Here is a 12,998-nt window from a genome sequence, read left to right on the forward strand (position 1 = left end):
AGTGTGTGCTTCAGCAGAGGGATCAAGTGAGGTTGTAAGCTGTAAAGTGGGAGCTCGATTAGGATGTAAGTCCTTGGAGATTGGGATTGTGATGTTCTGAACTGCTCCTTGGGTTGTGACCACGGAAAACTGAGCTGTGTGAGCTGGCTTGCTCCCTGAAACCCCGTGCTTGCAAGCTCTCTGCACCACCCCCCACCCGGCCCCCCACCCGACACTTGTGAGTTCTGGACTGATGTCAGGGGTGTCGGCGCCGCCCGGCGGCTCGGTGCACCCAACACTGAGTATGGCCGCACTTGAGTACAGAAAGGGTCTGTTTCAGTGTTTTGTGGATACTTCCTACGGAATCAGTGTATAGTGTATTTCTTTCTGTCCAGTTTTTTTCCTTATGTAACTTTAAAATTTAACATTCCAGACATTTTAAACCATTAAAATTTATTTCCAAGGTAGGTAAATGTGATATGAAGTAATATTGGAAACACTCACACACACACACACACGTGTGTGCGTGCACACACACATGCATATTTATGGAGAGGCAGCCTTCGTAGTAACATGGTATCGTATCCCAGCTTAGCTAGTGACCACAAAAGTAGTGCCAGTCTCATAAGGTTATGGGATTAAATGAGTTAATATATGTAAAGTACTCAGAACAGTACCTTACATGTAAGGAAGCATCAGGACACAGAATAATGTCAATAGTATAATACCATTAAAAAGGGGTTTGCATATATACTTAGAAACTGGTGGGTAAAGAATATTTCTTTGAGAACAAACAAAACTGGAAATGGTTTCTTTGGGAGAGAGGAGAGAGCCTGGGGTAGAAGGAGGGCATACATTTTGTTGTTAACTTTTTGAACTTTTAACCATATATTTTTAGAATAAAGCCATGTTTCAAGTAATTTAAGAGATTCTAGAATCTTTAAGACAAGAATCTACGTTCTTTTCAGATGGCCCTGCCGAGGTGCCAGTGACTAACGGGAACACAGCCACGGGGCAGGCCTTGAACGATGATCTGGACATCTTTGGACCGATGATTTCTAATCCCTTACCTGCAACTGTCCTGCCGCCAGCTCAGGTATGTGTTAAGAGTATGGTTTTACACTGTGTATTTTCATTTTGGAAAGTTTCAATTTTGAATTGTTTTTTACTTGAAAGCCTCTAGATCTTTAGGCCAGGAGTTGGCAAACTAAGTCTGCAGCTTGTTTTTGCAAATAAAGTGTGATTGGAGACAGCCACTCCGTTTACTTACATGCTGTCTGTGGCCGCTTTCACACTGCAAAAGCAAGTTGAGTAGTTGCAGCAGATATTCTATGACCCACAAAGTCTAAGAGTCACTGTCTAAAGTTTGCTAACTCTTGCTCTAGGCAAACGGTGTTTAGAAGTGGGGAAACTCAGACTGTTTCAGCCTTGCCTACGATCCACAAGGTTACTTACTTCAGAGGGTTTTGAACTGTTTGGCGTGTGAACGTGGACTAGAAGCCCGTAGTTCTTTTCTTGTGCTCTGTCGGGCCAGCCCAGGACAGTGTTTCCTTCCGGGTGCAGGGAAACCAAGAACAAGAAATTCTAGCAAACTCAGTACCCATATGCTTTTTTATGAAGACACGTTATTTCTTAGCCTTATAATCTGCCTTTTTTATTTTAATGATTTTTTAAAAAATTATTTAGCACGTAATATTAACGATAAAGATTTTTTTAAAAAGTATCAGTGGTAAAGAAATGTTGACTTGCCTTCTTAACTTTACATGGAATTTTTTCTTTTTTGCCTTTATTCTTTTTTTTTTAAATTGAAGTCTAGTTGATTTACAGTGCTGTGTTAGGTTCAGGCGTACAGCAAAGTGATTCAGTTATACATATATGTTCTTTTTCAGATTCATTTCCCCTATAGCTTATTACAAAATATTGAGTATAGTTTCCTGTGCTATATAGTAGGTCCTTGTTGGTTAACTGTTTTATATATACTAGTGTGTATATGTTAATCCCAAACTCCTGATTTATCCCTGCCCCCCTTTCCCCTTTGGTAACCATAACTTTGTTTTCTATGTCTGTGAGTCTATTTCTGTTTTGTAAGTAAGTTCATTTGTGTCGTATTTTATTGATTGATTGATTGATTGACTGCCACACCACGCAGCATGTGTGGGACCTTACAGGGATCAAACCCTTGCCCCGCCCCCTGCAGTGGAAGCAAGGAGTCTTAACCGCTGGAATGCCAGGGAAGTCCCTGTGTCGTATTTTAGATTCCACATACAAGTGATATATCATATTTGTCTTTCTCTAACTTCACTCAGTATGATAATCCCTAGGTCCATCCATGCTGCTGCAAATGGCATTGTTTCATTCTTTTTATGGCTGAGTAATATTCCATTGTATATACGTACCACATCTTCTTTATTCATACCTCTGTTGATGGACGTTTAGGTTGCTTCCATGTCCTGGCTATTGTACAAAGTGCTGCTATGAACATTGGGGTGCATGTGTCTTTTTGAATTACGGTTTTCTCTGGGTGTATGCCCAGTAGTGGGATTGCTGGGTCGTTTGGTAGTTCTATTTTTAGTTTTCTGGGAACCTCCATACTGTTCTCCATAGTGGCTGCACCAATTTACATTCCCCCCAACAGTGCAAGAGGGTTCCCTTTTCTCCACACCCTCTCCAGCATTTATTGTTTGTAGATTTTTATGATGATGGCCATTTTGACCAGTGCGAGGTGGTACCTCATTGTAGTTTTGATTTGCATGTCTCTAATAATTAGAGATGTTGAGCATCTTTTCATGTGCTTTTTAGCCATCTGTATGTCTTTGGAGAAATGTCCATTTAGATCTGCCCATTTTTGGATTGGGTGTTTTGTGGTTTTTTTGATATTGAGCTGCATGAGCTGTTTGTATATTTTGGAGATTAATCCCTTGTCGGTCACATCTTTTTTTTTGTTAAATATTTCAAATATTTTTTCAGCTTTATTGAGGTATAATTGAAAAATAAAATTATATGTTTAAAATGTATAACATAATGTGTTGATATATGTATTCCTTGTGAAAAGATTCCTACCACCAAGTTAATTAACACATCTGTTATCTCACAAATTTACCTTTTTTTTTTTGTGAGAATGCTTAAAATCTACTCTTACTGAATTTCATTTATACAATACAGTATAATCAACTATAGCTACCATGTTATGCATTAGATCCTCAGATGTTACGTCTTATAACTGAAAATGTGTACCTGCCTCTCAGCCCTTGGCAAACACCATTCTGCTCTGTTTCTATGGGTTTGCCTTTTTTTTTTTTTTAAGATTTCACATATAAGTGATACTGTGCAGTATTTGTCTTTAAGGTGAGATATTAATATATAACTTTCAGGGACATAGGTTACTCTTAAGCATACAACTTAAGATTCTGTTTTGGGTTTTTTTTTGTTTGTTTGTTTTGTGTTTTTTTTTTTTTGCGGTACGGGGGCCTCTCACCGTTGTGGCCTCTCCCGCTGTGGAGAACACGCTCCAGACGCACAGGCTCAGTGGCCATGGCTCACGGGCCCAGCCGCTCCGCGGCACGTGCGATCCTCCTGGACCGGGGCATGAACCCGTGTCCCCTGCATCGGCAGGCGGACTCCCAACCACTGCGCCACCAGGGAAGCCGAGATTCTGTTTTAAATTTACAAATAAGCAACTAGTTTTTTATAGTAAAGTATAATTTTTGAGGTAAAATATTTCTCTTTCTCCAGAAAACCTGAGCCAAATGGGAGTTGTTTGGATGGAAAGTTTTAACAAGAAAGAACCAATGTCTTATTAGAAAGAGGAATTACATATATTTTTATTATATATATTTATTGTCATTATGATAGTCATTGTATAATTAACGCTGGAATTGAGCAAATAGATTTCTGAGGAATCATTAGTTTAAGTGGAGCTTTATCTGCAGCATCGCTGTTTACTTTCAGAGAAGATATAGCTTTATTTTATGGCTTTGCCTCTTCTCCTCCTTCCCCCAACACGTAAAAAGAGGAACTAAGTGTTGCTAGTATCGTTCGGTTAACATCAATTTCCTTGTGAATGTGTGCAGCCATGGGTATGCGTGTGGTAGCAAAAGAAAAAGTCTAACGCTAACATTTTGGGTGTGGAAAGCAGTATTTGGGATACTTGACAGTCCGAGCATGCAAAGCAGCTTCTTTTTGTCTAGTGTTCTAGCGGGGCTGTTCGGCCGGCCCGCCTTCCTTAGACTCCACTGCGGGGCGGCGGCGGGGGGGGGGGGGGCCCCCCCCCCCCCCTGCCGATGCAGGGGACACGGGTTCTCTGCAGCTGCTTGCGCGCATTAGACCAGGCCAGCTGAGGCCCCGTGGCTTTTGTGCAGGGAGAGCAGCGAGCCGGACAGTGCGGAGCTCAGCCCCCCTCAGTGTGCATGCAGCTCCTCCTCGTGCCCCCAGGGCTGCCCTGGCCTTGGTGCTGGGCCTCTGTACCTGAGAGGAAACAGGGCAGGTCTTCAAAATCACACCTCATTCTTTTTCTGGAATGTTTTTGGACCAAAATTGTGTCAGTTTTATGGAGCCCTCTAAAATAATTTGGTGAACAGAATTATCTTCCCTCCAAACTACATGTAAAGACTCTAATCCAGACATTTTGTCAAAATAATGTCTTTGAAAATTGGGGGAGGGAGAGAGAAGGTGGGTTAAAGCACACATTTTACACACACACACTGTACATAGTTTACTAATTTGGTGGCTTTTTATGCTGTGAAATTGAATTGGACCCCACTAGGAATTACTCTGAACCCTGCTTCTTTCAGTCCTGATTCTCTTGAGTGTGGTGCAAATTCTGGTTGAAGATTTCCCCTCACGTGAATGTGAGCTGGATTGATGTGACCGTCTGCTTTCCTGTCTGGCTGTGCAGTCTTCCCTGAGGGGCTGGGAACACTCAGCTGACCCGAGAGGACGCGTGTACTGGGGGTTGAGGGGCGTCGTTCCAGTGTCCCCCAAGCGGACACATAGAAGCCCTCCCTTTCCTGTTCTGTCCATAATATCCACATCCCCCAGCATCTAGACTCACACAGGTGCTGTGGCCTGTCCTCGGTTTGGCCCCGGATCCTACACGGCCAGAGAGCCTTTGGCTGGGGATCCTGCGGCCTCTGGAAAGTGCGCACGTACCGGCAGCAGTGGTTCTCCTTTTACCTTGGAGTGGTCCTGCCGGCACGTGGGGCGCCCCCATCACCCGCCCCGTAAATGGCCGTTCGAGCACCTGCTAGCCAGGCTGCCTGGCGTGCCTGTGCTTAGACTGTGTCCCTGTAGAGGCAGGCGTTCATCAGAAGAAACACACGCATCTGGAGCACGGGGCTGCTCTAGCATGAGGTGGAATAATAGTAGCTTTCCCAAGCACTTCGGGTTTTCTCACACGTCTGTGTCCTCCTCAGGGAACAGACCCCAGGGCTTTGAGCAGGTTCTTAGACTGAACAGAAACTAAACGTGCTGGAGGATCATTTAGTGAGGTGTGGCTGCTTTGTCACCCAGCAACACTAACAGCCAATGCTGCCGTCTGCCAAGCACTTCTTGTGGCCGTCAGGTGTGGCGGTAAGGCAGCTCCTCCCCGGGCCCAGAGGAGGGTGTGGGAAGGTGGAGTGGCAGGTCCGAGGGCACTGGGGCGAGTCTGCAGGCTGGCTGCAGGGCCCAGGCTCTCAGCCTCTGCCTTCTGCTGCTTCATTGCTACGTCAGATATATTTGATTCAAGCCCACTGTTGTATTTGAATTCCATCATGTCCGGTTTTTTACACATTTCAGATCTTTTGCAAAATTATGTGGCTTTTTTTCCTGTCTTAAAATTCTTATTTGATGTCATAATAGATTCAGAATATTGTTCTGCTTAAGTTAGTTTGTGAGCATAATGCTTGGATGCTAATTTATTGAAAGGTTTTGTAGCCAAGGCATTAAATGTTAGATTTTTTAAAAATTCAAGCCAAATCATGTACACTATGGTTAAACTTCTACTTGATGCTCACCTCATTCTGTAGTTTGAGAAGACTCTTATCCAGTTTTTACTAGTCTTCATAGACTTCTCTGAAACTCTTCATATCTAAGTTAATTCCCTATACGCAAATGTGATTGAATATTTAGTGACCGCAGAGATCATTAAAGTGAGGTGTCAGTTGTGACTGTGTAATACTATCTGTGTGCAGGAGATGAAGTGAAATTTTTTGTTTTGTATTACAATATCCACATGCTTATTTGTATTCGTGTTCTTACCCCTGTCTACAAGTGGAATGCAAGGTGTAGGGGAGAGTGCAGGTGGTTGCAGTTTTGCTGGACCTCATATCTGGGTAGACTGGAAGCATTCTAATGTTGCGGTTAAAACGGATTAGATTAGGTTCATAAAATTATCATGATGTTGCTTTTGAAAATCAAAACGTTCCCCCCCCCCCCCCGCAAAGAAGATAAAATCAGCCATTGCAGGACCCTCTTGCAGTCTGCTGTAGTTGTAGAAATGTTCTTCATTCCAAGGGATACCAGTTCTTGGCAGCAGTGATTGTGCGAACAATCAGGAGATGTGCGAACATCTCCCAGGAATGCTGGTCCTCAGGCAGCACCACATGCCTGTTGTTGAAGCCACTGTGGTCAGGATGTGGTGGGCAGAACTCAGCATCAGAGAGGTTCTATCTACTCCTTTTACATTAACAGATTCAAAATAGGAAATGTTCCTCTATCCTGCATGTAGGTTTTGCATGGGCTTTGTCAGTGATTCCCTTTAGTGTCACCATGTTACCTTCTACAGTTGTTTAGTTTCTAATTTCATAACTTCATTTGGATTTCAAGGAATGGATGAGCTGTGTTTTATTATGCAGAATTCGACAGCTTGTTTTGGTATCTGTCTCAGGGGACGTCCTCTGTACCAGCAGTTGCCGCTCTGTCTGCAGTGACGTCTGGGGATCTGGATCTATTCACTGAGCAAACTACTAAGTCAGAAGAGGTGGCCAAGAAACAGCTCTCCAAAGACTCCATCTTGTCTCTGTATGGCACGGGGACCACCCAGCAGCAGAGTGCTCCTGGTAATGCATTTGAAATTTGCTTTCCGTGAATTGCAGTGACATCACTAGAAGTGTATTCTTTGTGCTTATGTAATGTCAATTACATTTCTTCCTTGTTTTCCCCCTGTAGTGAGTGCTTTTGTTGTTGCAGTTTACACAACTACAAAACTGAAATGAAAGAAGCATTAGGATTAGAATGCACAAAACTTTATTCATTTAGGATTAACAAGCTGGTCGCATGTCACTTAATGTTTCACAAGCCTTATAGGACAGGGATTATCTTTGAAGAATTATTTAAATTTGATTTGCCTGAAGTTTATAACTGTACAGTATGGTATTCTTTCTGCATGTAAACAGTAAGTCTGAAATATCACATGAAATCAAAAAAAGCTTTGAGGTTTTTTTTTAATATATCAAAAAGAAATACTAGCACGGTAAAGATTTATGTTTACACAGTTTTAATCTGTCATTTCCTCTAAAATAATGGGCTGCATTTCACATAAGAGCTGAAATTATGTGACATCTCAGCTGCTTCCATTAAAACCAGAGACAGTCCACTCTGACTTGTTTACTTGGTAGTGAGAGACCAGTGGTGCAAATCAGCAGAAACACGGTCTCATGCTATATAGTTTGGTCTTCACAATGGATATTTTATGTAGCTGTTGCACAGGATTTATTTACCCTAGTTAAATTTGCTCAGGCTCCTAACTGATTTGTCTGATTCCTGGAAGTAACCAGCCCTGAGGGTGCAGGGGTGAGCTGCTCTGAGCAACAGGAGCCAGACCAGAATGAAAGCCTTTGCCATGGGTAGTTCAGCGAGACGGGCTCCTGTTTCTGTGCTGACAGAGGCGAGTGCAGCGCTGTGCGGTAACCCTGTTCTCTTTGTTTTCTCTGCTCGGTTCTTCTGCTGCAGGTGTGTTTATGGGACCCACAAATATACCGTTTCCCTCACAAGCACCGGCTGCATTTCAAGGCTTCCCGTCCATGGGCGGGCCTGTGCCTGCAGCTCCTGGCCTTGCGGGAAGCGTGATGGGGCCAAGCGCGGGCATGATGGTGGGCGTGCCCCTGCCCAATGGCTTCATGGGAAACGCACAGACTGGGGTGATGCCACTTCCGCAGAGTGTGGTCGGCCCCCCAGGAGGGATGGTGGGACATGCGGGTGCAGCCCAGAGTAAGTTTGGCCTGCCGCCAGCTCAGCAGCCCCCATGGAACCTCTCCCAGGTAGGGTCCTTTCTCTCCAATTTCTCCAAAATCAGAGAAACCAGATCTTGTTTTCTGAATGGTTTTATTTGTTTTTAAATCTAACAGTCTGGCAGGAAGAATTGAGTAGGGATAATGTTATAAAAGGTAAAAACTGTCTAATCAAATAGACAAATGAGCTGTCATTGTTCCTATATTTAGAATATTCTGTAGAGAATGTTAAGCATTTTTTCATTTCTGATTATAACACAGCTGTAATGGTGAATGTCCCTCATTTGTTTGTAAAAGCTAGAAATTATCTTGGGCATCTTTTGAAATTAGCACCAAGCTTTAAACCCAGCCCCCTGGTGGGTTGTTTGTTTAGACCACTTAGACCGACCTATTTTCACTAATAATTTTGGGGGCTCTTGGTAACTTTCACAGATTAGAGAACAGCCCAGCCTCATATTCTCAGAGCACTGTTTTTGAGAGATCTAGGCTGTGCGTGGATTTATAAAAAATCTTTTTGTTCAAATACATTTGTAAAGTTGTATTTTCTTCTTACTTACAGTCACATTTATATTTAAAAACAATATACACTAGTTCAAGAATTCCCGTAAGATATGAACCAGTCCATATTTGTGTCTTACATCCCCTCATATTACAAAATCCTATTTCTGCCTAAGTTAGTTTAGAGCCAGGAGATGACATTTTAGTATTACCTCTTTCAAATCCATTCTGACTTTCCTCTGGCTTCACAGAGGCCTCAGACCTAGGTTCGTGGTCCCATTCTTCTTCCTTGCACACTTCCTTATTTGATGTTCCTCTGGTATTTTGATGCCCTTGACTTCTGTTCTCGTCAGCATTCAGGGAATAATATATAGCAATTTCTAACCGACATTATTAGCAAAATCACTGTATATCCCATGAACGTTCCAAGTTATTTTTTACTATCACTATTTAAAGGAATATCTATATGACATTGGTCTGTGCACTCTGGGAATCTCAAAAATCATTAAGTGCCAAATGTCAGTAATAGCTTTTGTGCAGCCGGAATGCTGAAGCAGACCCAGCCCAGGTTAGGGTGCCTGCTGAGCTAGTAAGGACTTACCCCACCTTACTTCCGGGCCCGCCGAAGGGGGTGCTCTTCTCCAGCTCTCTCTTGGTGGGGGTCTACTGGCCATGACAGGTACTAAACATTCTTTAGTACCTAGGAAGAAGCGACCTGCCCCTCCAGACACTGTGCCTCATCGGTGATGTGGTTAGTATTAGGGTTTTTGAAGAACTAAGAACTGCAGACGCTTGAACGTTATTAATACAATCCAACCCTGAGCATAGGTTTTTTTTTTTTTTTTAATTTTTTTTTTTTTTCTTTTTTGCGGTACGCGGGCCTCTCACTGTTGTGGCGTCTCCCGTTGCGGAGCACAGGCTCCGGACGCGCAGGCTCAGCGGCCACGGCTCACGGGCCCAGCCGCTCCGTGGCATGTGGGATCCTCCCGGACCGGGGCACGAACCCGCGTCCCCTGCATCGGCAGGTGAACTCTCAACCACTGTGCCACCAGGGAAGCCCTGAGCATAGGTTTTGAATCCACTCTACTTAGTAGTAAATCTCCTTGCCTTTCCTTCACTTCCCATCAGTCTTAGAAGTGAGAGCACCACAGGGGAGGGTTAGGAGGCTTATGTACACACGACTCCAGTCTGGAAGAAAAGTACATGTAATCTTACAACTTTTGTCATAATAATAGACATTTATATGGTTGCCTATAGCAAAAGAAAAATATGTTTTATGACCTTTTTAAATATTTATAAAGTATACAGAGCTATTTAAGACTTGAATAAAGACAGAACAATTGCCATCATATACAATTCATAATTTTGGAGTAGTTTACTTTCAAACATTTCCTTAGTCCTTAGTAGTTAAACTGTAGTTGAAGGCATATCCTAGAAAGTATATAGTTGAACGTATGTGCTAGTATAGTTGAAAGTTCGAATAGCAGTCTCACGGCACATCCAGATATGAATTCAGAGATTGCTTTGGTACTTTTTCCAGTTGTGGTTAATCTTTGGGGGACAAGAAATTGAGTCCAGAAAATGAATAAATATAAAATGACTTGAGACCACTTTATAGACAGGGTTGAAAAGCGGAAGGAAATAGCAACCAAGAAGGCAACACAGTAGCTATTTGCTTTCTGTGGAGAAAGCATCATGTGGTCCTCTGCTTTTACCCCAGGGCTCGGACATGGATGAAAAACACTTAAGAGTTGCTATTAAGTGTCCGTGTCTCTCTGAGTAAATCAACTTCGAGTAAAGGCCCACTTCTACTAAAATAGGCTGGCCATTAAAAATGTCTAGCAGTGGCTGAAGAAACCAGGCCTGAAAAGTGAAGGATGCCTTTTGTGTGTTCACAGGTGAGCCAGCAGATGGCTGGCCTGAGCCTGGGCGGCGCAAGCCCCGCGGCAGGCTTCAGCCAGCCCCCCAGCACCACGGCGGGGGCAGCGGGGTGGTCGGGGGCCTCGTCAGGTCAGACGCTCAGCACGCAGCTGTGGAAGTGACCCTGCAGCACGGCCCACCGCGCTCCCCCCTGACATTCCTGCGGAGATGCAGCCGGGTTCCCCTGTTCATTCGTGTACATAATAATATTTTTTTTCTTTTTTCCCCATTTGTTCATATTAAGAATTATCTGATTGATTGACCGTGTTGGTCTGTACTGATGGATTAAATTTGCTGTGGTGAAAAGCAGGTTGAGAAACCATTTCATGTCGAGGGCAGCTTTTGCTCACATTTCCCAGGATTTCATAGACACAGTATCTATCTGGGAAGCTGCTCGGTCAACGTGCATAATCAGTTTTCCTCTCGATGAAAGTATAGCCCTCATGTTTGCATATAAGGGAAGTAGCTATCATGTTTGTTAGTAATACCTCTAACAGTATGAACCCCGCCCCCAGATTAGCCAGTAATCCTGTAGGAAGGTACTGTATGATCAAATGTTTAATCATATAAATAGAATGTCAATGTATCACTGAGCACTGTTTTCTAGTGTATCCAGATTCGTTTATGCCATCATTCACGTCACTGTGCTGTTGCTATGATGTGCTTAACTGGGAACGTGGTTAGAGAAAGGAAGATAAACCTGGATGTTACTACAAAGTTAGTTGTTTAACGAATGTTTGAAGAAGTCAGATTTTACCTGCCTCCCTTGTAATTGGGATCTCTTCCTATGTACACATAGTGCTAACAAACACGAGACCTTTCTCTGCACTAGATGCAAACAGGGTAACTAAACAAGCCACTTCAACCCTTGAAGGCGTATCCAGGTTTATGACAGTAATTGTGTTTACATTTTATGGTGCCTAGTACTGACAGATGTCATATCCCTGTATTAAACAGATGAATCCATAGACCTTTTTTTGTGGGTTTTATTTCCTATGTGTATACTGCCACCAATCTTACAAAAGTTACTTCATGTTGCAGTCACAAATTGGGCATGTGTTGTTGACAGAATACTTGTCATCTGTTTGTTTGTTTTGAAAACCTGTTCAGTTCTACCAATTAATTATAAGGCCAAATGGGAAAAAAGAGTATGTAAGAGATTCTCAGAATGGTACTAGCTTGCGTGCCATTAGCTGTGCTGTACAGAGACCCTCCGGGTTGCTTGTAAGGGAGCATGCAGAACAAACGGAGACAAGAGCGGATGTCTCTACCCGTGCTCGGCTTCTGGACACAACCGCCTGTAAGCAGGTGCTCGTCAGGAGGAGAGCAGAGGAAACGGCCCCCGGGTGCCCGCAGCCCTACCCCGCACGCCCGCCAGAGCACCAGCTGCGGCTCCGTCACACCTCGATCGTCACCGTGTCCAGGTGGTACTTGGGCTCGTTGGCTAGGTTCACCTTCTCTGTCCGAGTGTGCCACACGAGGACCTGCGGGGAGGAGACCTGATGGGTAGCCACGCTCTCAAGGGACACACAGCAAGGTCAAGCGGCACGAGTGCAATGAATACCTTGGTGCAGTTACTTGCTTTCGGTTCCAGTTCTTCGACGGTCGTGATCTGCTTTAGAAAGTCAGATTCCTGCATCCCGGGCTGGGACCCACGACGCTTAAATACAGCTTTGGGGTTGGACAAGATGACTTGAAGGCTTACAGCAAATCCTTTGTGAAAGTTAAAAAAAAAAAAAAAAAAAGTCTTTAAAGTAAAATACTGGTGTACTTCTCTTTTCTTCTATATAATCTTGGTCACATCAAAACCCGTTTTTTTCAGTATCTACCGTGGGCCAAGTCTTGGTTCACAGAGTTGAACAGGAGTGTTACCTGCATCATCAGTCTCAGAAGCACAGCCCGCCTTTACAATAGAGCACGTCTGCCGCCCTGATGGAGGCTGTGTGTGGAGGGGTGGCTTCTGGACACTACGTAGCCTGTTTGTTGATGACAAAGGGTGCACGTCACAGAGGCCGTCACAGCCCCCGCACGTTTGGCCTCTGGGAATAACTAGAACTCGGTACACCTGAAATGCACACAGTCTCGCCCTGCCTGTCCCTGGGGAGGAGGCCGCCCCACTTTCCTGCCTGTCCTCTGACATCTCCATGTGTTCCTACCAAAGCCAGCGCTGCTCTGATGGACCCTGAGGTTAGAAGACGGAGGAATACAAGTCCGGTCAGTTAGCTGGGAAATGAATACTCTATAGTCATTTGGTATAAATTTCCAATTTGATTCAATCTGAAAAGCAGGGCGTGGGGGGCTGGAAATCAGTGCAGGAGATGATATCAGGCCATTTGGCAAATTTGGTTTTTGTAGTTCATTTTTCAAGGAAACAAATGAGTGTCAATTTCCTTA

The 12,998-nt window shown here is 43.9% G+C and overlaps 2 protein-coding genes across 4 annotated transcripts in view; one reads left to right on the forward strand and one right to left on the reverse strand.

The window, feature by feature from the left end:
• SMAP1 (small ArfGAP 1) overlaps positions 1-11,574 on the forward strand; it is a 136,858-nt gene extending 125,284 nt beyond the window's left edge. Inside the window, exons 7-10 of one of the 3 annotated variants that reach the window (XM_007447206.1) lie at positions 948-1,075; positions 6,845-7,016; positions 7,909-8,216; positions 10,583-11,574. In XM_007447206.1, coding sequence (XP_007447268.1) covers positions 948-1,075; positions 6,845-7,016; positions 7,909-8,216; positions 10,583-10,726 — 752 coding nt within the window. In that variant the 3' untranslated portion in view covers positions 10,727-11,574. The remainder of the gene's footprint in view (positions 1-947; positions 1,076-6,844; positions 7,017-7,908; positions 8,217-10,582) is intronic. The other 2 variants (XM_007447204.1, XM_007447205.1) reach the window with 2 other exon arrangements.
• A 427-nt stretch (positions 11,575-12,001) lies between these two features.
• The window catches only part of B3GAT2 (beta-1,3-glucuronyltransferase 2), an 81,784-nt gene continuing 80,787 nt past the window's right edge, over positions 12,002-12,998 (reverse strand). Inside the window, exons 3-4 of the mRNA XM_007447207.1 lie at positions 12,169-12,317; positions 12,002-12,088 (exon numbers count right to left, since the gene is read on the reverse strand). Coding sequence (XP_007447269.1) covers positions 12,002-12,088; positions 12,169-12,317 — 236 coding nt within the window. The remainder of the gene's footprint in view (positions 12,089-12,168; positions 12,318-12,998) is intronic.

The sequence above is a fragment of the Lipotes vexillifer genome, unplaced genomic scaffold (genome assembly GCF_000442215.2).
Source record: "Lipotes vexillifer unplaced genomic scaffold, Lipotes_vexillifer_v1.1 scaffold1180, whole genome shotgun sequence".
Taxonomy (NCBI): Eukaryota; Metazoa; Chordata; class Mammalia; order Artiodactyla; family Lipotidae; genus Lipotes; species Lipotes vexillifer.